Source organism: Fusarium subglutinans, assembly GCF_013396075.1.
Source record: "Fusarium subglutinans strain NRRL 66333 chromosome Unknown NRRL66333_c0000147, whole genome shotgun sequence".
Lineage (NCBI taxonomy): Eukaryota > Fungi > Ascomycota > Sordariomycetes > Hypocreales > Nectriaceae > Fusarium > Fusarium subglutinans.
This window is the reverse complement of record NW_023502210.1, coordinates 77,235-102,453: the sequence shown is the minus strand read 5'-3', so window position 1 is coordinate 102,453 and position 25,219 is coordinate 77,235. Positions and strand designations below refer to the sequence as shown.

Genomic DNA, 25,219 nt, shown 5'->3' with positions numbered 1-25,219 from the left:
ATCCTGTCTTAGGCATAGGCAGAACTTTTTAGTCTTTTCGTCTGCGAGATGCCCCCAAGTCAACCTCATAAGAATTCGGTCGGTCTCTTCAGCTCCTATTGCCGGACAGAAGAAATATCATATTAAATATGTCGTGTAAGAGGGCAATGGTATCCAAAACTCCCCAGGGCAATTGTTTGACAGTGACCGTTTGCCTTTATTCATATTTCTCACAGATGGCTCGCCAGAAGTACCGAACTGGCGTATCTGTTGGACGGTAATGTAGCAGAACTACATGATATTATCTGCCTACAGCTTTCCTTGCATCTCCTTTTTAATTAGTCGTTGAATAGGCACCTATGGCCCCATCATTCATGGTGTCGTCGCGGTTCAAATAGACTTTGAGTAAGTATCTTACCTCCTCGAAAACACGGAAGGAGCGATGCGAAACCCACGTGTCGTCACCAAATCAGGTAATTGTCCCAAAGCGGTAAGTATTCTACGAGCCTCGAATTTCTATGCTCTTTAGATATCAAGCGGTGAGCCAATTATGTCAATATCAAGATACTAGGAATCTTAGACGCTGCCAAGTCTTGGTGTTGAGGCAGGGTTTAACTTGGCAGACTTATGACATCATTAACAAGGCTCAGACAATCGCCACTCTGCCCAGCCAAAAGACGAGCGACACGTACAAAAGAAAAGTAGCTATTCCAAGGAACCCCTTGACATTCTGAAACGTTTCCTAGAACCTTAAAAGATATGTTTCAAACCTGATTTTCCAGCTGTCCATCGCGTATTAAAGCGCTCTCATTTGAATGAGGGTTTCACTGTATACCAGACTCTCTTCACAAAATGCGCCAATCAAATTTGTACCCATTTTTATGCCTCTGGGGGCTTGCTGAGAGCATTGACCTCTCGTCAAAACGCGGCCTCGCATACCATGGAGATGACCACAAATCGGATAATGAGCTCCTCATCTCAAATAATTCTGAGATCGCGTGGTATTATACTTGGTCGCTTTGGCCAAACGGCCAAATCGGCAATTCCTTACCTTTCGTGCCATTAATTCACGGCCTCGACGATGCATCAGATTCTGAGCTCGAGTCGCGACTAAATGGGCTTCCCGAATCATCTACGCATCTCCTCACCTTCAACGAGCCAGATGGCGAAACAGACACCGGCGGAAGCGCGATCTCTGCTAAAGATGCAGCTCGCGCTTACATGGAGCACATAGTTCCCCTCAGAAAAGCAAAGCGCAAGTGGTCAATCAGCCATCCCAGCGTTACCGGCTCACCACGTGGTCTTGAATGGCTACGCGACTTTAATGAATCCTGCTACGACATCGACGACGATGGTTGTCCTACAGATTTCGTCGCTGTGCATTGGTACGGCGACGCAGGCGGTCTCAAGAATTGGCTGGGAAGTTTGCGCGAATTTTACAACGAGACAGCGCCTGACGCACGGTTCTGGATTACCGAGATGGCTCTACCGAAAGGGGATGACGATGCGACGCTGGCTATGATGAATGAGAGTCTGCCGTACCTTGATGATAGTGATGATGTGCAGGCCTATGCATGGTTTGGAGCATTTAGGAAAGATGATGCGAATGAGTGGACTGGGGACAGCGTGTCGCTGTTTGATGATGATGGGGGTTTGACTAAGCTTGGTGCGGAGTATTTGGGTGGTGAAGAGAAGGGATTTGAGGAGGGAATGTCGGGGGACTCGGCGGGAAGCTTACAATCGCCTTCGATGGGTATCATGCTGGCCATGACCCTGGTTTCGCTAGTTCATTTGTGGTAAAGTTAGACGATCATACGATAGACGATAGATAGTGATACCATTCATGAAATTGCATTGAGTATGATGAGAAGCTTTCGACCTGAAATTTACTCTTTCAATTCGGATGCGGATGTGGATCGCATATCGCCTAGAACAGGAGAGATCGGAGTGTGAAGCAGCTCCGAGTGGTGGAGCGATAGATCCCGTCTCCACTGCTTTGTCTGAATTTGAGAAAATATCCAGTAAGTGGACTTCTTAGTTCTGCGCACTCAAGACTTCAAGTCACTATTCACAAATGCCTCTTTCTTAGGAGACGACCCAGCATGCCAAGGTAGAATTGCTTAGTTAGCTACTAGGACATCTTCGCACGAGGCAAAGCTCGCGGCGATGCTATATCAAATTCAGAGATTGTCAAGTTCATCCAACTCCGGTGAAACACGCTCAAGGCCTATTTCAAAGACCCACCATGATAAGAGCTACCCTGCACAATCTTCAATCCGAATCGAGACAGATGGAGACCTTTGAGCTCTCCCGCTCACCAAAGTTCATCCCAACAAGATGGAACCCAATCATTCAACTCCTTTTTTCATCCGAAGGTCACAGAGCCACGTTTTCATGCCCTCTTGGAGTCACTAAGCCTTGGTTCCTGAACTTAGGCGGCCGTGCCCATCCAGATGATCTTGATTTGCATGTCTGACAGTCCACAGATGATCATCACAAGCTCACAGGTAGCATCACGAAATGTAACATGGAATTCTGCACGTTCGACTCTAGGGTATCATTACGAGAGACAATGACGTCAGACCTCTCATAAGTTCCCAGACCCTTGCAATAATATTTCCCCAACCTCGTTTAGCTCCCCGACTTTTCAGATTCATAATCTTTACAAACACACTTCAATTGAATCCATTCAGCCTGTAAAGTATAGCCAGGTCGGTTATTCATCACATAAATTACATCTCTCGAGCTTCAAACTAGCTTGTCAACTTGATTGGAGGGGCTGTGAAGCTGTCACCCGTCGCATAACTACCGCTTACCACCAGCCTTGTCTCGGTCAATCCCTCGGCGGGATACGGCTCTTGAACCTGTAGAAACCCCATGAACGTGCGAACAGCCTGAATTTCCCCCGCACGACGATCCCAATCCAGACTCGCACAACCATGTCAAGACAGAGTTCGCTAAGATTACCCGACCCAGGCGCACCAATTACACTCGCGCGGAAAACCTGGGGAAGCTTCTTAGCTCCAAAACTACCCCAGGATCGCGGATCAATGGCAAGTTCCTGGATGACGATGACAGCCGCACCAGTCATTGAACTTGAAAGCTCATCAGACGATCACCGAAAGAGACCCTGAAATCCTTCAATTGGAGAGGGGTTTCGTTGGTGGAAGTTGACCCGTGGAAAAACAGAGATCGTCGGTTTTTCTATAAAGCTTGGGAGTTTTCGCTCCTTTTTGCTGGGCCAGTCTCCACCTTGATCATCCGCAATCATGTTCTTCAAGGCTGTCGTTGCTGCTCTCATCCCACTGGCCCTTGCGACCAAAGGCAAGGGTCCCGACAAGGATGGCAAATACTGGATCAAGGGAGATGGCATCCAAGCCGCTTTCATTCCCTATGGCGCCTCCATCACCAATCTTCTGATCGACGACCAGTACGGTATCACCCGAGATATCGTCGCTGGCTTCGACAATGCTACGCACTATAGCATTGACGAGTCTCACCCCCATCTTGGAGGAATTCCCGGAAGATACGCCAACCGTATTCGCAACAGCACGTTCGAGATTGACGGCAAGAAGTATCACGTCACGCCTAACGACAACCCTACGCCCGATTCTCCCAAGGGCGCTGATACTCTCCACGGCGGACCCGATGGCTGGGACTGGCGCAACTTTACCGTTGTCTCCTACACCGACTCCAGCATCACCTTCTCCATCGTTGACCCTGATGGCAAGGAAGGTTTCCCTGGAGAGGTTGTCTCCTACGTCACCTACACCCTGACCGGCATGGACTGGGATTTCAAGATTATTGCTCTTGCAACCACCAAGAAGACCCCCATCATGCTTACCAGCCATACCTACTGGAACCTCGACGGCTTCTCTAACAACGAGACAAACACCATTTCCAACCATTCTATGTATATGCCCTACGGTGGCCAGCGTGTTGCGACCGATAACATTCTTATCCCCACTGGCGATATCATTCCCAACAAGAAAGGATCTGTGAATGATTTCTGGAGCAAGCCCAAGATGATTGGTGACCAAGCCAACAACAAGGATTTGGAGAACAACTGCGGTTTCAACTGCACAGGATATGGTTAGTAACCATCCACACGATATAGCTTATAACACCGCTAACAAATCTCAGACACCTGCTACAGCGTCAACCGCGGCCAGCTCGGCAACTTTGACTGGCGAACTGAGGGCCCCGTGGCCACTATCGCTTCCGCCTGGTCTGGCATCCAGCTCGACATCTACACTGATCAGGACGCCTTCCAATTCTACAGCTGCACTCAGCAGAAGGGTACCATGCCTCTCAAGAAGACCCAGGGTCTCAAGGATAACAAGGACTTCCCCCGAATTATCCCTAAGTACGGATGCATGGTTGTTGAGGTTCAGGACTACATTGACGGTATCAACAATCCTGAGTGGCAGAGGCTTGAGAAGCAGCTCTATGAGCCTGGTGGCAACCCTTATGTTCTTCAGGCTAAGTACCGCTTCAGCCTCAAGGGCAAGGAGTAGTCTATAAATGCCGGGTTGGGTAGATGAAGTAATTGATAATATTTGAACGGCTTTCTATTGTAGAATGAAGCGACAATGGAGGTTTGACTGTGACGTAATATTGTACTTAATATTTCTAAGGGCATTGGTGTATATACGTTCCTCAGTGGTGGGCTTGTACTAATGGCCTGAACAAGCCTAATATTGCCTCCAGCGCCTCGTCAAAGAGGGTCATATTAGAAGAACACAAATACCCATATGCTCCATCGATTGTCTTGCACTCCAAGCTCTACTCGGATCTCGCCGTCGTTGCTTCCACGCGTTTTGTATCACACTATAAACCGTACCACAATTTGTAAACCCCGCCTCAGCATGATTCATGAGCTTTGTCAATAAAGCGTCAAAGTACTGCTCATGGGGAGGAAGTGCCATAGACCCGGCAACGCACAGAGGCCATGGTGTTGCTCGTAGCGATATATGTGGAGGTAGGTTGTCCAATACGTCGACGACTCGTGACACTGCGCTGTGAGGATCTGGGGCAGTGATGTTGTGTTCTGAAGCAAGAGTGTAAAGCTGCACGAGTGCTGCGGTCGCGAAGAGGTGCGTTACCGAGCGGTTTGTTGGTGTCAACTGATGGGGCTAATTAGCAAATATTCACTTGTAACCTTGTAAAAGTGAACAAGATACAAACCGTTGATTCATCATCTAATGCCGCCTCTATTCCGTTATGTATGCGTTCTTCCAAGTCATCTATGGCGACTCGCAAAGCCTCCTTATCCAATGTTATAGCCTCTGAATCCAAGGTCATCATGTCACCGATCGCGATCATGATACAGTTGGAGCAACCCATAACTCTCGACATATCAATCTTTCCAGCGTTTAACCAATCATGATAAGGTAGCCTCGGCGCAGTCCCCGTAGCCAGAGGCGCAAGTATATCGATCCAGACGAGGTTCGACAGAATAAACCTTTGTGCAGTATTCATGCCTCGCTGGAAGTCGAAATCTGGGCTTGAAGGATTCGACGTGTCAAAGTCGAAGTCGGAGGATGTAAGGTTCTGGATGACGGATACGAGGGCGTTGAAGTGGGCTTGCCAGTTGTTTGTGCCGCCTTGGAAGACCTTGAGCAAGTCAGATGACGGAGATTGAAATTTATATGCTAGTCTTGGGGCGTTACCTCAAAGGAGATCAAGAACATACCGCCAGCAAGGAACTTGAGCCAATCCTCGATGTTGTCGGCAGAAGCACCAACGTCTCGATGTCGCACGACATGTCGAAGTTCCTGAAGTGCTTTAGTATGGTATTGTAACAGTTCGTCTTCTTGATTTTCGGTATGGTATGGTGAGAAGGTATGTTGATGGAAGGCAGAGAGGGTCAGAGCTGCATTTCGAAGGGGTGCATCTGTACAGTGGTCAGAGTGAACAATTGTAGGACGGGGACTCTCTTACTTCGCTCTAGAAGGAAGAAGAGCCATCCTCTGCCTCCCTGATCCGGTGCATCGACGTAGAAAGCATACTGAATGGGAAAGATGTAGTCGAGGTAGTGAACAAGATATTGCGCCTCTCGGAAGACGGTGTTTGTAGTTGATGAACCGGCGTGTGTCGGACTGTCAGTTATCTCGCTTTGCGGTCGAGAAGTCGCTTTGGCACGCGAAACTTGTGCTGCTTGAGCTGTCGACCGAGCAAGCTGGCGATTCTGAATGGTTTTGACGCGTCGGAAGTTCTCCTTGACTGCAATTTTGATGCGGCGAAGCTCCTCTTGCAGTAACTGATCATTGTTCATCCATGCTGGCGGGTCGAGATCATATCCATGGCAGGTAATGTTCCGCGTACTGCACTCTTTGCACTCTGGGGATGACTCGTCACATCTTCTGTGTCGGATGCGACATGTCCAACAGCCCCTGCGTCCACGGGGCATGATCTGCTGATGTGGATTTTGTCAAGCTCGGAATTGAGTATGCAAGGTGGGAAATCAAGCGAGGGCAGAAGAAGTGGATCATGGGCGCTTTAATGAGATTTTCAGTGGATTGACTAAACCACTTCAGGGCCATAGTTGCACTGAAGCGCTAAATCTAGCGCTGTTCATGGAGAGTAACGAAGGATACTGGGCTGGACCTTTCGTAACGAATAACGACGCCCTTTGCAATAACTACTTAAGCCTATTCCTGGATACGGATAGCGATTTATCGTAGGCGACTTGATTCTCAGTGTAAGAACTCAACAGAGTTCCGATCGCGGAGGCTAGTGACTCCTGTTGGTCTAGGTGCTGAACTTAGGCCTGAAAGACTGAAGATCTGATGGAAGGATGCATATGGCTCTTATCTTATAGAAGTGAGCAAGCAAGGTTTATTTGTTGACTATAGTAATTTGTCTGTTATAGAATGGACCCATGTACCAATGTCCGTGCCAAAGAGATCGAATGACAAAGTTTTAAGCCACACTGCAGGAGAAAGGCCTGCCAACACTGCCTCCTTGGAATTTGGCAATCTGTAGTCATATTAGTTGGCATAAAATGGAAAGCATTGTTCGGTACACTTACAGTCTGGTCAATACTAGCATATGTGCCGGCAATGAACACAAAGAAACCGACGACAAAGACAATGCAGTTACAGGCAGCACGCTTGACATTATGCTTATCATACCAATTTCCCTCCTTGAGAAGGAAGAACGACATAATGGGAGGGAGAAGCCCGAAATGAAGAGGGCAGCACAGATGCCGAGAAGCTCGGAGAAAAATGGGATGGCTTATGCGATAACCCACGAAAGGAAGATTACAAAGGCAACGAATGCCAACCAAGTGATCCAGCCCTTGCGGGTATTGATGAACCGTGTAATAGTGTTCTTGTAAAGTCGACCGTGGATAAATCTGCAAGCAACCGTGGCGTTGATAGATCCTGAGATGTAGATGACGGGTAAGGCAATGCCGAACGCGACTTTTGACACCAATGGGCTGGCGGATAACAAGGCCGGGGACTGAACTTCCTGACCAACCAAGGCATAGATGACTGATCCCGTGATTGTGTACAGAACGATTTCTGTAAGGCCTAGAGTGACGATGGATTTGGTGAAGTCGGCTGGGGTATGCATTTCGGACATGAAGGAGAATTGGGCTGCAGCGAATGCATACGAGAAGACGATATTGGATACCGCTGTAAGTGCCTGGGTGAAGCTGAGGTCGTCTTGCGGCCACGCTGACCAAGTCGAAGATGAGAAGCCACCTGGGGCGTCTGACCGCTGAATCCCAGTGGCGATCATGGTGAAACCGATCGCAAGGATGATAGAGATAAAGTCGATGTAACCGAGGATCGCAATCTCAGTAAACGAAGGTGGAATAGCGAGCACCATAAGGATGACAGCAGAGATGACCCCAAAGGCGAGGGTACATACGCTGCTTCCCGTGATCTTGACAAGGGCAATGGTGCCGGTCAAGCAGTGAGAGCCAGTAGCCAAGATCAGCAGCCCCAAGAAAACAACAGCGAAGAGCTTATCTCCAAAGCCTCCCATCAAAAGCCGACCAGCATCGACATAATGATCGATGTCAGGGTACTGCAGCTTGACAAGACCAACCATGTAACTAGCATACATAGCGATCAAGCCGATTCCAATGCACAATATAACGCCAGCGACCATTCCGAGGGTAGCGAAAGCTCCATGGAGACTTAGACTACCGAGGGCAATGGCTTGGACGATGAGGACGACGGTAAGGCGCTTCCAACCTAGGCGATGGAAGTGGGCTGTGCCTTGGATGGTCTTTTCTTTTTCAAGGTCGGTTTGGAACATCTAGGCTGTAGCTTCGCTGAAGGATGCTTGACGGTGGATGCCATCTTGTTTTTCGGCCGCAACGATAACGTCGGAGTCGTTTGTAGCTTTGAGATGACTCATTATGAAAGAACCAAGGGGACTTGTTTGATGGAAAGAGAAGGTTGAAGAAGTTCATTGCTATGGGGAGGATGAAGTCTATATATCCCCGACAAGGCAAGCTCGTACTGGGCATCCAATCCCATGGACCGATAACCCCGTGGGGAAGAGTGTCAACGAGCATGAACTCCACGCGATAAGAGTTTTCCGATCATATCGTCAGTACATTTGGGAATTGCCAAGCGCAATGATTGGTTGGCGAATTCCCGGTTCGACTAATTCCGAGTTTGAGTGGGTTATCGACCGACCAATTCTGGGCCCGTAAACCATCGCTTTCCGACCCAGTGCTTAGCGAGCTATGATATGAAGGGCGGGATGGTTAGTGGGTGCTTGTAGCTGTAGGGCGCGGTTTGAACGAATATCCGGCATGATGGATACTCGAAGCGAGCTGTTGATTCTGCCTTGTATATGAGATGCATCGCATACTCAACTGTATAGATATGAATTTGTCAATGCATTCGTAAATCAGACCAGAACACTCTATCTTATTCACCGTCTATCAACTACCTGATATCTTGGATAAAAATTATCTCCACCCTCTCCGTATTGAGGAATCTGTTACTAATAACCTGCAACTTTAATTCCGCATCAAGAGGACAAGATCAGACGTGCTCGGAAATGGTGAACAATGGGAATTCGTTTCGGAGACTAAGCGGGGGCACTAATAGCCGAGCCGAAGTAGTGCTGAGAATGCGAATTGGATATTAGCTACCTTTTCATTTCAGTATAGTATATTCAAATCTCACAGTTCATTACGAGGCTTGGTCGAGATCGAGGATAAGGTTTCACAGAGCAATGCAAATCAGATCTGATGGCGTCGGGCGAAACATGGCTAGTATGAACTTACAACCTTAGTATCACGCGAGGACCAAAGGAGCTACTACCCATGCCGGAAGTAAGTTCTTACTCGGTGCGGCCCCTGGATTTCCCCGGTGTTGGTCTAGCTTCTCGGCTTCGCTCCGGCTAGCGTGTTACTTGTTTCTCTTTAGCTTAAGTGGCTTGATCGCTTCCGTACTGTGCAGATCCAATGGTCGGGAGACATGTCTTGGATGTTGTTTACTTGCTGATCAAGTCTAGATAAACTAAAACGATAGAGGAGAGATGCTCCCTATACAGATATTACCAGACTTAAATCAAGTTAATGTATAGGTAAAAGCTGGCCCTTCTAGTGTCGAGGCAGACTTGAGCATTCTAAGCTAGAAATGCCACCAAAAGAGCCCAGACCTCTTTCCCTTATGCCAATTACGTATCTAAAAAAACACTTAGAAAGGCTCTCCTCAAATGGACACAAAGTAGACTCCCACTGATTGATATTGCATTCCTTAGATGTGTTGATTGCAATTGAGACTTGTGGCTGAGAGCTTAGATCACCACAGAGAACTCAGCATTCCATCTGCATCACTACAGAGGCCGGCCAAACAAAAGACGTGCAGAACTTACTAACCCAAATTGTAGTAAAATCATTTCATTTCTTACTGCGGTAAAGACATTGCCGAGCTAGCCGAAAGCCAGGTTGCTCAGCACTCATGTTAGCAAGTTCAATGCGGTGACAGAGGCTCTCAGCCACAAGCCTCAACTGCGACCGGGTCGGACACTGAACACGGTCTCGAATCTTTTTGTAAGCACCGAAATCGCACTAAATAATAGCCTACTGAAAGTTTCCCGCATCCATGCCGTCGATCAAGGCACATGACGTAAAAGAAAGTAAGTTCTGCTGGTAGTAGCTCATGATAAAGACTGTATGTCACTCTCAAGTCTCGTACTTTCTCCGAACGCTCTCTGGCTCATTCATTTACATTGTCTTGTCAGTTGATCGGCTAATCATTCATTAAACTTCGTCAGTATACCCAATTGATACTCTTTTCTTTTTTCTCTACCCTCCTTCATCATGTCGCTTCGGCGCATGATGCTCTTTTGGGCCCTGGCCTTCTTAGGCACGGTATCCGATGCAAAGCTGGAACCACGGGACGTCAAGACGCAGCCCATTGAGATCATTGACGGATCATCTACGCAGTATGACACTCTGACAAGGTATGAGATCTAGGGGTTTCTCACTGGCTTTCTTTAGCTAATGCCTGTAGCACATTTCTCATCCGAACCGATGCTACGTACACTGCCACTTTCCCCGTTTATGGACATGGTGAACCCAACACTACATACAACATTCCCCTCTTGGACTCTCAGAATCCATCCTGTGGAACTATCATGGTCGAGAGCCATGTGACCATATTAACGTCGACTGATCGTATTATATCTGAGCCTGAGACAACCACTCTGCCTACCCAAAATGCATGCGACATAGTAACCGTGATCGTCAGAATGCAAGGTTACAGGAAAAACGATACAAATGCTCCTCTGTCCCAAGCTCCGGTCTTGGCTTTAGCTCCTTCAGATACCGACAGTTCTTCTCCAGAAAGTTCTGCCGTTTCTCAAGGTGGCTCCGCCATTTCTTCAGATCCTGCAGTGCCGTGGACTACAATAACCACTCAAGGAACTGGTACTGATGCTATGACCACCACGCAATCTCCAACTAGACCCGGTGAGATTGGCACCGTTTGGGTCATGGCGGCCAGATCTCAAATGACCTCGGATGCTCCAATTGACTATACCACCATCACCAGCACCGGCACCGGCACCGAGACCGGTACCTACACTATCACCGAGACCCCGTCAGGACCTGGTCTTGGTACAGTGGTGATTGTGGTACCGAGCCCGATAGCTCGTTATGTTACCGTGACATCCTACGATGGCTCGCTTACAGCTATAGTCACAAGTACAATGACTCCCAGTGCTCCTGGCGCCACTGGCACGGTTATTGTCTATGATCCATACGATTGGGTGACCACCACCTCTTATGATGATGCAGTTTCATCTGACTCAACAACCTCTATGTGGCCTTCTGCGTCTGATCATACAGGCACGGTAGTCGTGTATAGAGCATATAAGTGGGTGACAGTCAGCACATATGACGCAACAATCACAGCCGCATCTACTCAGACAATATCCCCGAGCTCTCCAGATCAGACGGGTACCGTCCTGATATACCAGCCAGATCCATGGTTCACATTTACTTCCTATGGAAGTGTCACGGCGGCATCAACCACCACTATGTATCCAACTGCTCCAGGCGCAACAGGCAACGTTATTATTTACAGGCCACAACAGTTGAAAACCATCACCTCTTACGACCCATCGGCTACAGTCGCATCCACGACCACCATGTCACCATCTTCTGAAGCAGAGACAGTCACTGTCATGGTATATGAGCCATATCAGTGGACGACAGTTACGTCTTACGGGGAGTTCACAGCTGCTTCTACATCTACCATATCTGCAACTGCTCCAGAGGCAACAGGCACTGTTATTGTGTACCAGCCTGACCACTGGACGACCGTCACGTCTCATGGGGAATACACAGCTGCATCTACATCTACAATATCTCCGACTGCTCCAGGTGCAACGGGCACGGTTATTATATACCAGCCCAATCACTGGACCACCGTCACATCTTATGGAGAATTCACCGCCGCATCTACATCTACCATAACTCCAACTGATCCCGATGCTACGGGCACTGTTATTGTGTATCAGCCTGATCAGTGGGTGACCACCACTTCTTTTGGACAGTTCACCGCTGCGTCTACAACTACAATCTCTCCATCTACCCCAGGTCAAACAGGTACCGTGGTGGTCTTCAGTCCCCAGCCATATTCGACCTTTACTTCGTATGGCGACGTCTCGACCGAGACCACATATACTTCGCCTCCCCCTGCTCCTGGACAGACAGGTATCGTTATGGTTTTGATGCAACAGCCATATACGACGGTTACTTCGTACGGGGGCGTGACGGCTGAATCTACAACTACTATCACGCCAACGAGCCCAGGTCAAACGGGCACTGTCGTGGTCTTTGATCCACAGATGTACGTGACGACTACCAGATATGGAAGGGTCACAGCTGCTACGACGACAACTGAAGACGGCAACAGTATTGGACCCAACCCGACTCTCACAGTCGTGGTTGATCTACCTCAGCCTTACACTACAGTCACCAGCTATGGCTCTTTCACCGCAGCCAACACTGTGACATATCCACCCTCTGTTCCAGGGCAGGTCGGCACTGTAGAAGTTGATCTTCCGCTGCCTTACACAACCGTCACCAGGCACAAAGATGGTATGACTACTGCTGCGACTACAACATACCCATTCGACGTTCAAGCAAAATTTGCTACTGTCGAGGTTGACCTGCCTCAGTCCTACACGACACTCACAAGCTACATTCCAGGCCTCGCGGGCCCGGCATCTACAACCTTACCGGTAGATAATCCAGACGATGTGATGACTGTGATCGTCAATCTTCCGCAGCCATATACAACCATTACAACCTATGTTGACAGTCTAACTGCACCTGTGACTACGACATACCAACCAGCAAATCCAGGGGATCCTGTTACTGTTTTGATTGAGGACCCTCAGGCATACACAACCATCACAACATACGTTGACAGTCTGACAGCGCCTCTAACAACAACGAAACGGCCGGCCAGTCCCGGCGATCCTGTCACTGTTGTGATTGAGAGCCCTCAGGAATACATAACCGTGACAACATATGTTGACAGCATAACTGCACCTTTAACTACGACAAAACGGCCCTCCAACCCGGGGGATCCAGCCACTGTTGTTATTGAAAGCCCTCAGGCATATATAACCGTCACAACATATATTGACAGCCTTACTGCGCCCCTGACAACGACAAACCGGCCGGCAAATCCTGGTGATCCTGCTACTGTCGTAGTCGAGAGTCCCCAGGCATACACAACCGTCACAACATATGTTGACAGTCTGACTGCACCTTTGACTACGACCAATCTACCGGCTCAACCTGGGGACCCTGCCACCGTTGTCGTTGAGAGTCCCCAGCTGTATACGACTGTGACTTCTTATGGTGCTTGGACTGCACCTACTACTACAACGCTACCACCTACTGGGCCTGGAGGCGTGGCCACTGTCGTTGTAGAGAATCCTCAGGGATACACAACCGTCACGACCTATGTTGATGGTCTGACTGCACCTGTAACTACGACAAAGCAGCCGGCTAATCCTGGAGATTCTGCCACTGTTGTTGTAGAAAGTCCCAAGCGGTACACCACTGTAACCAGTTATGGTTCCTATACAGCAGCTGTGACAAACACCTTGGCACCGGCATCTCCAGGTGATGTTAATACTGTTGTCGTAGGAATACCCCAGTCATATACAACCGTGACAAGCTATGGCAGCTTTACAGCAGAAAGAACTACTACAATGGCACCAGCATACCAAGGTGCTGTAGCCACTGTCGTTGTTCAAGAGCCCCAGGCTTACACAACCGTCACAAGCTGGGGTGCCTTCTCAACAGTTGGTACCACTACCTATTCACCAATCTCTCAGGGTGGCACTGCAACTGTTGTTGTTCAAAACCCTCAGCCCTATACAACCGTAACAACTTACGGTGCATTCTTAACAGCCAGCACCACTACCTATCCGCCAAACTCTCCAGGTGGCACTGGTACTGTGGTTGTTCAAAACCCTCAGCCTTATACAACTACCACGACCTGGGGAGCCTTCTCAGCAGCTAGCACCACAACCTATTCGCCAGGTTCTCCGGGTGGCACTGCAACTGTCGTTGTTCAGCAACCCCAGTCCTATACGACCGTCACAAGTTGGGGTACTTTCTCAACAACTAGTAGTACCACCATATCGCCAACCTCCCCTGGCGGCGTTGCTACAGTTGTTATGCAAAATCCCCAGCCATACACCACTGTAACTAACTATTATACCACTGTATCAACCATGAGCACGTCCACTGGGACTCCGGCCTCCGCTGGACAGACAGCTACTGTGGTGGTCGTCGCGCCCGCAGTTGGTACAAAGGCTGCAGATCAAACATGCGACAACGGTGGTTTGGAATACGCTATCTACACTAACTCGTTCTACAACGCTGATGCACCGAACTACTCCTCCCTCAACATATCCTATTTTGCAACAGCCTCGCCGACTTACACTGGTATCACGCATTCAATTGGTATCACAGAACCAGGCGGCGTGAAATCAGGAAACTCCGGCCCCGCCCAGGTTATTTATCCTGGCGCACCAAGTCAAACATGGCAGTATAAGGCTGTTAACCACCGGGCTTACTTATATGCGCCAATCAATGGTACTTACTCTGTTGTTGTACCGTACTCTGACGAGGTCACACTGGTTTGGTTTGGTAGCAAGGCTTTATCAGCATGGTCGAAAGCACGGTCTAGTGCAGATCTGGCGCAAAACTTCTCGTGGGGGCCTTCCAGCGCCCAAACCTTTAAGATCCAGCTGACAGCGGGCACTTATACGCCATTCCGGGTTTTCTGGGCCAATGCACAGGGAGATTATTCTATGATCATTACAGTCACAGCTCCAGACGGTACTGTTATCGTTGATGGCTCTGGATCTTCAAGCAAATACTTTGTTAGGTTTGCTTGTGATTCTAGTACACCTTCTTACCCTGCATTCGGAAGTGGCGGTTAAACCCATCACTCTCTTACTTTCTCTCTTTTGTCATCTTTTCCCCGCACTGTATTATATAAGTAGTTTGAATACAAATTGATCCCCAAGCTTATTTGCCTTATAGACCTCTCAATGTATTAAGTACAGTTAGCTACCTTTTTGTTTCCTCCTTTACCTCTCTCCAAGGGCCCGAGCGGGGAACAAGTAGCGGAATCGGTACTGAGAATGCTAATTGGGCAATCATTTGCGCCAAAGACTTTATTATGGATCCCTGAGAAACACACACTGGGAAGGAAGCTCGGAATTCAGATGGGGTAAGTTAGAGTCAGACGAGTGAGTACTATAAAAGTCGATCTCAGAGAGATCTTTCGTTTCTTCGAACCTCTCAGGCCTTCCATATCTTCCAACATTTCATCACCAGTCTTTTACTACCCAACAATGGCCAAAACATTATTTGTCAACGGCCGGATTCTGTCCAAGACAGAGACGGGCCTTAACGGCAACGCCCACTTCTCTGACTGCATGCTCGTTCAAGACGACAAGATCGTCGCGGTTGGGTCTCGTAGTGAGATCTCCCAAAGCCAAGACGCAGACATCCAGATCCGCGATCTTGATCAGCGTGTTGTTCTTCCCAGCTTCATCGATGGCCATATGCATCTTCTCCTCCTCGGCCAATCACTCCGAAAGCTTGACCTATCGCGATGCACTTCACTTGAGGACATCCGATCATGTATCAGGAAATACGCTGCTGAAAACCCAGAGACAACAACTATTCTTTGCAAAGGATGGAGACATTACATGACGCCCGGTGGAGTTACAGCCGCGATGCTGGATGATCTTGATCTTCGACCGATTTTCGTCGATGCCGGCTCGTTACACTCTTGCTGGTGCAACACCGCGGCCCTGAAGGAGCTTGAGGTTGATGATATGCCGGATCCGGCTGGTGGCAAGATTTATCGTGATGCGGATGGAAAGCCATCTGGTCTTTTAGACGAAGGCGCCATGATGTCCATCAGTGAGTGCAGTCCAGAACCTAATCACTTCCAGACAAACAGCTGACTGAACTGAAAAGTTTGGCCTTTCCAAGCAAAGTCATCCCCCAAGCATGAACGAATAGAGGCAATTCGTGCGGCCGTAGAAGAGTACAACGCAGCTGGCTACACCGGCGCAGTCGAAATGGCCATGGATGAAGAAGCATGGGACGCTCTCGTAACACTAAAAGAAACAGAACCCAATCTACCACTACGACTGGCAGCATACTGGCTCATTAAACCGACCGCTGACCTTGAAAAAATCTCGAAACAAGTGCAGCGTGCTATCGAGTTGAGCAAGCAGTACAACTCGACATCAAGTCCTGATCTTCGACTTGTCGGAATCAAGGTCATTACTGATGGTATTATCGACGCATGTACTGCCTACCTGTCTGAGCCGTATACCACTACTGGAAGCCCACCGCCAATCTGGGAACCTGAGTTCCTCGAACCCGTTGTCAAAGAGGCTGACGCTGGTGGCTTGCAGGTTGCCTTGCATGCTATTGGCGATGGCGCTGTGAGAATGGCCATTGATGCTATTGAGAAACACGCCACACCAGGCCGAAGGCATAGAATCGAGCACTTGGAACTCGTTTCCCCAGAAGACGCTAAGAGGCTTGGAAAGCTTGGACTAACAGCATCCATCCAGCCCATCCACGCAGATCCTACGGCGTTGACCATGTGGACTGAACTCATTGGAGAGGATAGATATGAACGAGCGTTTGCATACCGAGAGTTTGCCGATGCAGGTGCCCTGATGGCGATTGGTACCGATAGCCCTACATCACCATGGTCACCTATGCATAATTTCCATGTCGCTATCAACAGGCAATCCTCCAAGAACCCAGAGAACCCTAAGATAGTACACGAGCACTTTAGGCTAGGTTTGTGTGAGACGTTTGTGGCGGCTACAGAAGGTGCAGCTCAGAGTGTTTTTGCTGAAGATCGTGTTGGAAGCTTGACACCTGGGAAACTGGCTGACTTTATTGTCGTTGATATGGAATGGGATCCTAAGACGTTACTCAAGGCTGAGGTGAAGGAGACTTGGTTTGGAGGATCTCGGGTATTTTAGAAAGATTTCTGAATTGACTAGTATGCTATGGAAACGCCATCATCCGTATATCACAACTTATTCTTTCTATTACGTTTGCTTTGAACAGCTTATGCTCGTGAAGTCCACCCATACTGTTCTGATTCTATCAATCATACGATCAAAGACTTTCTATCTTTCAGCAATCTACTGCAAAAGATCAAAATGCCGCCGACGAAAACAGTCAGCCCAGCCCAGACCCAAGCCGCCGTATACCCCATACTCCTTCGCAAAGCCCCTCCAACAGGCGGACCGAATAGCAGTGCGACAGACATGACGGAGAAAGCCATACCGAATCTTGTCCCGATTCTTCGAGGGTCACTAGTTAGTCTGACGAAAATGGTCGGTTGTAGCGCGAAGAAGGACCCCGTAAAGAAGCCTTGGCTTATGACTGTAACAAGCAATCGTGGAGTTGTAGTTGCTGAGATGAGACACAAGCTTGTTGTGGCGAGTAAGACTGCTGCACTGATAATTGTGTTCATAGGTCCGAGACTCTGAGCGAGGAAAGCTGGCAGGATACGTCCAAAGATGGAGCTGCTGTTGAGAATCGCAAGCAGATTACCTGCAAGATCGGTCGACGCAATGTTGTTGTCTAAGGCGTAACTTTGGACGTAAACAAAAGGCGTGTACATGCCCAAGAAAACAGAGAAACACCCTGCGACGAAAAGGACGTAGGGCCAGTCGGTGAAAGCTGTATTGTCAAGAAGCTGCCTGCGCTGAGCTGGTCCGCTGGAGTTGGGCCCCGGTCGAAGCACGATGTTGGAGAACAGGAGTAGAACCAACAGCAACAAAGCCATAGACCTAGTCGCCCATGGCAGGCTTGTCTGCGCATTGATTTCCCGTATCATGATGGGGAGTAGAACACTAGAATGAGGTCAGGAAGATACCAACATGGGCTAATTTTCCTGACTTACCCTCCGAGTCCACTACCGCAAGCTGCAAGTCCATTGACCAAGGGGAGCTTTGTAGTAAACCATATTGAAGTAATAGCAACACTCAAGATGGATAGGCAGCCCGCGCCAATACCAATCATAAGACCTTGAGTGAGGAGGTACTGCCAGTACCTTTGACTGAGGCTTTGAAGTACCGTGCCGATGACAATAAAGGTAGATCCAACTGCCAGAAGGTGTCGGAAGTAACCAGAGTCATAGATCGGGCCAACTATGAAGCCTGAGAACACCATCAAAAAGGTCTGAAAAGAGCCAATGACGGAGATCTGAAAGGGTGTATGACTCGACAACTGGTCGCGTTCATAGATGGTTTGGAAGCTCCCAAAGCTCGCGATCAGCCCTACAAGTCGTCAATATTCTGGATAGCCTCTATTGGCGATATTACTTACCCCAAGTGCAAAAGTAGAGGCAGAACGAGCCCGCGACTTGCAGCCACGCGAGCAAACCGCCATTTGGAACAGGCTTTGGTGCTGCATCATCGACCGAAAAACTGCTTTCGACGAGAGGGTTATCATCGGCTGTGTTTTTCGTAGTGTCCATTGCTGATGGAAATCATTGATGAATCTCCTTGACTTACAAGGTGAACAGCATACCTAATTGAAGGGAAGATAGGCCGAGATACAACCGCCATGCTTATCAATCTCTATTTCTCTGACAATTTGTTTGCTAGGATAACCCAATCTGGGACGTTTCCCATTTTCCTAATATGGTGATGGACCACTGCCCTTCTCCCCACAGTGGATCTCGATAAAAAAGATAAAACTCAACATCAGCAGATCAAGGCGCAATGCAAATTGTCTGTGCCACTTTTGAACGCGTACTATCTCCATAAACCGAATTTGTAATAATCACATGAAATTATCCCACTTATCAAAACCGCGTTTTGACGACGAAATTCTTGGCCACTCTGAATGGAACCTTTGCATAATTTTCGCATGTCATTCTTCCATGTTGGTGAAACATCCGAGGGCTGCCTAGCTAGGAAGGTGGTAGGTAGACTTTTTTCTTCTTTACCCTGCTTTCGATTAAGCAACCCGGGGAAAACCGCGACTAAGGCGGTGATGCGGCGAAGCAGGCATGATTGAGTTCATGTGGGATTAGTGCCGGCATGGCATGATGCATGCATTGCCAAAAGTGGTATTTCCTTACGATGGGACCTTGCAAGTAGGATATGAGCGTAGATCTTGTACCGAGATAGTGAATTTAGTGGTGAAGGTGCTGGGGGCTTCAACAAAGGTTTTTTGAAGGTCGGAAGATCAATCACAATAGGCAATAGACCAAGATCTAGGAACAAACATTTCAAAGTCCGATATGCTATTCAAGAAAGAATTGAATATAAGGACAGGAAAGTCAATGAACAGGATACCTTCATCAAAGTCACAAATTGTAAACAGAATTGAGCGTGGTGCAGAGCAAAGCATAGTCTATTAAACAAAAAAATAAATAATCTACAACCTAGTCTAGATCTACCCTACATCTTATCGAGACTTTACAAAGTAAGAGTCTAAGTATCCTTTCCAATTCTCGTCCTCGAATGTGCCAACATATCCGACATACATATCCGGTCGAACAATCACAACAGCCGAGTCCTCATTCCTGACCCAATCGGCAGTGAAGTCCTTGTCGCTATCCCTGTTTTGGTGACACTCAGCATGGCCATTAGTCGACCCATTGGGCAGAATGGTATAAACGGGAGCCGGCACGGAGTCCGCCGAAACTCGTCTTCCGATAGCCAAAACGATAAAGTCTCCATATGAGACGTTTTCATAGAGTCGCGAAGCTTGTCCGGAAGATTCAGTTATCACTACATCGGGACAGCGATATCCGGGTTTCCAGATACCAACTTCTGTGCCCTGAATAAGTGGAGTGGCGAACTCGCTGTAGTTGACGCCCATGCCTTGCTTACGTTAGTTGGGTGATATGTAACTCTGGTGGTGAACGTACCTGTGATGAAGCCGGCATTTCGTTCGATTGTGGAGACGTATTTCTTGGCTGTGTGTATGGTGTCCCTGACTAGTGCTGCAGCTACGCCGATGACTTGAGCGGCTGTGGATCTCCGCTCGATGTCGTAGCTGCGTAGAATATCGTCTCTTGCCTCGGTGGTAAGGTTGGATGGGCGTGCGAGGGCGGAGAGACGCCAGGCTAGGGCGAAGGCATCGGAGACACCCGTGTTTAAGCCTTGGCCGCCGTTGACGGAATGAACGTGAGCAGCGTCTCCGGCGAGGATGATTCTTCCGTGGCCTTCCTTGGAGATGAAGGTACCAGCAAGTCGTTCCTTGACTGAATTGCGGTTAGTATGGGGACTGTAACACCTGCATGAGAGACATACCATGGAATGTGCTGAACCATTCCGTCTTTGTAAACTCCACTCGATAAGGAGCAAGATGCTCTTTGATAGACTCCTCAGCCAGCTGCTGTGTAATCTCGCCCTTGAGAAGAACGTAGAATCGAGACATTCCTCGCTCTCTTGGAATCCACGCAACTCGGGATTCTCCATCAAGCTCGAACGTGATAATCTCAGGACAGACAGGGAAGTCAGTATCCAAAAAGGTATCAAGAACTGCCCAAGTCATCTCGGGCTTGGTACCTGTGAAACTGATACCCAGCGTGTTTCTGACAAAAGATCGTGCACTGTCAGCGCCAACAGCATATTTGCTGTGGACCTTTCGACCTGAACTAGTCATGACGGTGACAGAGTCTTCATCTTCAGTGATGCTGATAACGTGCTCGTTGTAACTAACTGCATCACCCAGACGAGCGCGCATCACCTGTTCAACGACAGGTTGTCCGATCATGAGGAAGTTCTTGTGGAAGGCATGCTCGATGCCAACCCACCAAGCGTTCTGACGAGACTTGAAATCTCCTGCTTTGAAAGTAGAGCTCGCTGGTATTGTTAGACTATGTCTTCAGACATTTTGATTCTGCTTACTGTTGCATTTGAGACCGTCAGGTAGAAGCTCATCGAGGATGCCAGCAACCTCGAAGTATTGTTGAGTTCGAGCGTTGAGCGCATCGGCACGACCAAGCTCCAAGCTACAAGGCTTCTCATCTATACCGCTGTTAGATTTGCTTCTCAGTCAACTCAGACGGTCTTGTAATTTACCCAGGACTCGGACTGAGATACCCAATGGCTGAAGAAGAAGGGCAACAAAGAGTCCTGTAGGACCGCCACCAACAATAGTAACATCAACTTGCTCCATGATTCTGAGTGAATGTGAAGAAGTTTAGTTGAAAGTCTAACTTTTGGAGTTCTCAATACTACAGTTCTATGTAATTGGCGGGAAAGGCCAAGATAAATCACCAAAGTCCTCTTACACGAGCCTCTCCATCGACCTACCTATCTCGGCATCGTCAAACCACCTCAGCAAGTCAAGGATAAAAAAATCCACAACGTCTCATCTGAATAACCATATCCGAGCTTCTGTTACACCATCCCAAAGGCCCGAAGAATCATTTCAACGCCGGGGAACTCTAAACTTTGGCCGGGTGGGATATAGCCGAACGGGATAGCCGCGCGGGATGCCGATCATCACCACGGACCGTTCCCCCCATGCATGCGAAGGTCCAAGTTTTTAGCCCCAGCAACTCATCAATACGGAAATACAATGACGAAGAGTGTGGCTTGGCTTCCAGATTGATACCTTCTACTCTAGGATTTCACATCCGTGCAAGCTGACAGGGGGGACTTAGAGGTTGGCCGTCACAATTTTATGAGCTTCCTGATGAAGCCATTTTGTGTCATGCCTTTTTTCTTCGGATTGGGCGATATGTGACGAGGGTAATTGTTTTGCCACGCAATTGGATGGTTGTCCGATGGCCCACTGCTGAGACGACTCGGTGTTTTTCGCAAATTGTCTTAGTAAAACGAAAATGGGACTATGGATGAGTTGGAGTATGTAACTTGTAGTTCACATGTTGATAGCAGATAGGAAACTGCAAGATTTATATCCTCTTATCTCCCTGGCATATCATTCATCTCATCAAGCTCAACAGTCACTCTCATTTCATACAAACAAACACTTATCAGAGATTCAGAGATTACTACCCTTTCATTTCACCATGGCTGTATCCAGTCTTCGTCCTGTGATCCCTTTCCCTTTCGGGGCTGTTGATCGCAATGTCTCTGCTGAGCCGTTGAATACCGCTGTCGATAGGGCTGCCCTTGAGACATCAAGTAAGATACTTGATATAATCGGAAGATATCGAATGAAGCAAGACGAAAACCTTTACTCACAGTCCGATGAGTCAACTCTCAAGTTCATCGCTCTTATCTACACGCACGTCAAGGCTGGCAAGCCAGTCCCTATGTGCCTACCAGCCTTCCCTTTCAAGTCGCCAAACTCGGTATCAAAGACGTTGGGAAAACTTCCCGATAAGGGAGAGGAGATTGCCCTCGCTCACTTAAATGGACTTTGCAACGCCATTGGTGATGTATATGCGCCAGGTGCTAAGCTCACGATCATCTCCGATGGATTAGTATACAATGGTAGGTTTCGCTTAGTGATATTTCCAAAGAAACTCAGCTAACGACGATAGACCTGCTTGGTGTTCCAGATAGAGATGTCTGGGCATACGGCGAGATTCTGCGCTCCATGGCAGCAGAGAAAGAATTCCACAACATCTCCTTTGCACGACTTCGCGACCTCGTTGAGATCGATCTGCCGAAGGATCTCGAGGAGATGACTTATGTTGCCAACGCATCGAACTTTCGACGTGCGCTTCTCAACACCTTCAGCAAGCCTGGATGGAGTTGGGATGAAGTCCGTCAACTGGATGACCAGTGCATGACTTATCGTGGATATATCAAGTTTCTTCAAACAGACCTGGAAACAGTTTATCCGGTTGACGAGAACCGCAGCAAGTCAAAGTATAAGAGAGGAATTGAGTATATTGCGAAGCAGATGATGGCTCGTGGAGATGTAAGTATATAGATGTCTTGTGATTGTTTTTCATACTGACGTTGCAGGCCTTCGCCAATGCTGTTCGACAAAAGTACCCTGATCATGTTCGTCTATCAATCCATCCCTCAACTGGTGCTGTGAAGCTTTCTATAAGTCTCTTGCCAACCGAGCAACTCTACACCACGCCCTGGCACTGTAGCGTGGCTTATAGACTGGATGGCACCATCAGAACAGGTATGCGATCTGAGTTTGACAACGACGAGAGTCTCGAACTGGTATACGACAACGGAAGACCTTCGCATTACCGAGAAAAGTCACCACTACTATCATGGGCAGAGGACAAAGGCGGCATCGTCGTCGACCCTATGTACCCCGCTGGCCTGATAATTCGCCCTGCCAATGGAGCTGGCTCCTTGACACTCGACGACATCGACACTAAGAAAGTCCGTGCTCTTTCAGAGATCAACTCACCTGTTGTTCTGAAGAGGTTTGTCAAGAAGCCTAACCGCGACCGCTTCATTGATTTCAGCCACCGATTCGGAACCCCACTGCCCTGGAAGTTTGGCCTGTTGCTCGAGGTCAAGGATCGAGGACAGGATGCTCGGGGTCTGAATAATGTCCTTTCGGCAGAGCCTATGCCATTCCACTATGATGGTCTGTTCAAGGTCGTCAAGCAGACTGATGAGAATGGAAATGAGAAGATGGTTTCAACTCCTCCCCAGTAAGTACAGTTTCCATTAAGAATATTCAGCGACTGACCTCGACTAGGTTCCAACTCTTTCAGGGCGCCACCTCCTCACCAAGAGATACCGGCTTTACTATTTTCTCATCGTCAACACTATTCTTCAAATACCTCCCATCGTGGCTCAAGAAGGACATTCCCAAGCTCACATGGAGCGTATCAACATCAGCATTCGACAACACAGTCTTGAGAGGTCTACCTCTAGCTATCGATCATCCTACGACCGGCAAGCCTTGTCTTCGATACCATGAGCCTTGGCCCCAATCTAAGACACGATTTGATGCTTCGGATGTCACAATTGACGGACTTGAGCCTACTGAGAGTGCTGCTGTCTGTGAAGCTATTGACTTGGTGCTCTATGATCGTCGGGTTGCGTTGTACTATGCTTGGGATAAGGGTGATATTCTGGTCAGCGATAACATCTTGATGATGCATACCAGGAGTGATTTCACTGCGGGCGTTGATCGTGAACTATGGAGAATTCACTTTGACTAGTGCTGTTATCGTTTGGGTTGGCAGGTCTGATTATGTTTTGATATTGTCAGTTTGAAGGTTTCATATAGATTATTTTTGCAATAGATTGCTTTTCACACTTGATGCCTATTCGCCTACGGCCTGGCTGCTTGCCTTATCTCAGTCTGTCTAGTTGCGGATTCATCCCGGAAATCCCATCCGGAGATATCTCGGTCGGCATCCACTTCCGACTCGGATAGACTACCGACCAAACCTTATAACAAGCTATAATAAAAATAAGACCGCGGGGTAGCCCTGTTCCTGAAACACTCCATATACTCAATAATCATGTTCGAAGTCAAGCAATATCATCTCCTGCCAACGGACCTTGTTCCGAACTCACCAAGACCGCTTCTACACTACAAGAATGTCTTAGCCAAGCGCCCTGGTAGCTCCACGTGTGACCCCGCCAAGGTCTGGGAGGTCTTTACCAAGAACGGATGGGACGTCCAATGGATATTCCGATACCCAAATACACAACTGTCACATTTTCACTCTGAGGCTCACGAGTGCATGGCTGTTCTCTCAGGTACAGCAACGATCCGCTTTGGCGTCGGTGATACATCGGAGGATCTCGATGAGAATACATACGGATCAGCGTGGGAAAAAGGCGGGATTGTGTTGGAAGCTGAGGCAGGAGACGTCTTTGTCATTCCAGCTGGTGTAGCGCACAAGACTCACAATACCAAACCTGCAGCTGAGTTCAAGCTGCTGTCGCCGGGTATTGGACATGGCATCGAGGCAGATGACCCGAAGAAGGCGCTGTCTGAGATTAAGCTGGATGGATATACTATGATGGGGGCTTATAACGGCGGCGAATGGGATTTTGTGAAGAGCGGAGGAGACTATGGCAAGTCATGGAGTGTCCCGAAGCCGAAGAGGGATCCTGTATTTGGAGAGGCAGAGGAAGGACTTGTCAAGACTTGGCCTGGAGGTGATAGTAGGGTTGATTTGGAGATTGTGCAGGTGGAGAACAGGGAGTACAAGTCAAAGATATAACTTACCAGCTCCTCCAATACTGGGGAGGGATCAGTTAAAAGCCAATAGCCTCGCAGCAGTAATCTCTGAGTTCACGAGCC

General features: G+C 48.4%; 9 protein-coding genes across 9 annotated transcripts; 5 read left to right on the top strand and 4 right to left on the bottom strand.

Annotated features, from left to right (window-relative positions):
• Positions 1-831: 831 nt before the first annotated feature.
• On the top strand, positions 832-1,779 carry FSUBG_9480 (uncharacterized protein; the record flags this gene model as incomplete). The annotated part of the gene is made up of 1 exon (XM_036687998.1): positions 832-1,779. One exon carries the CDS (start codon positions 832-834, stop codon positions 1,777-1,779), a length of 948 nt encoding a protein of 315 aa, XP_036535057.1.
• Positions 1,780-3,248: 1,469 nt separating this feature from the next.
• FSUBG_9479 (aldose 1-epimerase) lies at positions 3,249-4,496 on the top strand (the record flags this gene model as incomplete). The annotated part of the gene is made up of 2 exons (XM_036687996.1): positions 3,249-4,071; positions 4,123-4,496. The coding sequence occupies 2 exons, from the start codon at positions 3,249-3,251 to the stop codon at positions 4,494-4,496; spliced, it is 1,197 nt and encodes a 398-aa protein (XP_036535056.1).
• A 210-nt stretch (positions 4,497-4,706) lies between these two features.
• FSUBG_9478 (C6 zink-finger PRO1A) lies at positions 4,707-6,391 on the bottom strand (the record flags this gene model as incomplete). The annotated part of the gene is made up of 4 exons (XM_036687995.1): positions 4,707-5,114; positions 5,167-5,595; positions 5,652-5,875; positions 5,923-6,391. The coding sequence occupies 4 exons, from the start codon at positions 6,389-6,391 to the stop codon at positions 4,707-4,709; spliced, it is 1,530 nt and encodes a 509-aa protein (XP_036535055.1).
• An 827-nt stretch (positions 6,392-7,218) lies between these two features.
• FSUBG_9477 (amino acid transporter) lies at positions 7,219-8,253 on the bottom strand (the record flags this gene model as incomplete). The annotated part of the gene is made up of 1 exon (XM_036687994.1): positions 7,219-8,253. One exon carries the CDS (start codon positions 8,251-8,253, stop codon positions 7,219-7,221), a length of 1,035 nt encoding a protein of 344 aa, XP_036535054.1.
• Positions 8,254-10,279: 2,026 nt separating this feature from the next.
• On the top strand, positions 10,280-17,016 carry FSUBG_9476 (amidohydrolase ytcJ-like; the record flags this gene model as incomplete). The annotated part of the gene is made up of 5 exons (XM_036687993.1): positions 10,280-10,422; positions 10,473-14,879; positions 15,207-15,227; positions 15,273-15,928; positions 15,986-17,016. 5 exons carry the CDS (start codon positions 10,280-10,282, stop codon positions 17,014-17,016), a joined length of 6,258 nt encoding a protein of 2,085 aa, XP_036535053.1.
• Positions 17,017-17,147: 131 nt separating this feature from the next.
• FSUBG_9475 (riboflavin transporter MCH5) lies at positions 17,148-18,524 on the bottom strand (the record flags this gene model as incomplete). Its single annotated transcript, XM_036687992.1, has 3 exons — positions 17,148-17,898; positions 17,949-18,324; positions 18,374-18,524. 3 exons carry the CDS (start codon positions 18,522-18,524, stop codon positions 17,148-17,150), a joined length of 1,278 nt encoding a protein of 425 aa, XP_036535052.1.
• A 938-nt stretch (positions 18,525-19,462) lies between these two features.
• On the bottom strand, positions 19,463-21,184 carry FSUBG_9474 (phenol 2-monooxygenase; the record flags this gene model as incomplete). Its single annotated transcript, XM_036687991.1, has 5 exons — positions 19,463-19,881; positions 19,929-20,264; positions 20,314-20,868; positions 20,914-21,033; positions 21,088-21,184. The coding sequence occupies 5 exons, from the start codon at positions 21,182-21,184 to the stop codon at positions 19,463-19,465; spliced, it is 1,527 nt and encodes a 508-aa protein (XP_036535051.1).
• An 859-nt stretch (positions 21,185-22,043) lies between these two features.
• FSUBG_9473 (taurine catabolism dioxygenase) lies at positions 22,044-24,122 on the top strand (the record flags this gene model as incomplete). Its single annotated transcript, XM_036687990.1, has 4 exons — positions 22,044-22,470; positions 22,521-22,903; positions 22,951-23,606; positions 23,654-24,122. 4 exons carry the CDS (start codon positions 22,044-22,046, stop codon positions 24,120-24,122), a joined length of 1,935 nt encoding a protein of 644 aa, XP_036535050.1.
• Positions 24,123-24,428: 306 nt separating this feature from the next.
• On the top strand, positions 24,429-25,139 carry FSUBG_9472 (cupin 1; the record flags this gene model as incomplete). The annotated part of the gene is made up of 1 exon (XM_036687989.1): positions 24,429-25,139. One exon carries the CDS (start codon positions 24,429-24,431, stop codon positions 25,137-25,139), a length of 711 nt encoding a protein of 236 aa, XP_036535049.1.
• Between the last annotated feature and the right edge of the window lie 80 nt (positions 25,140-25,219).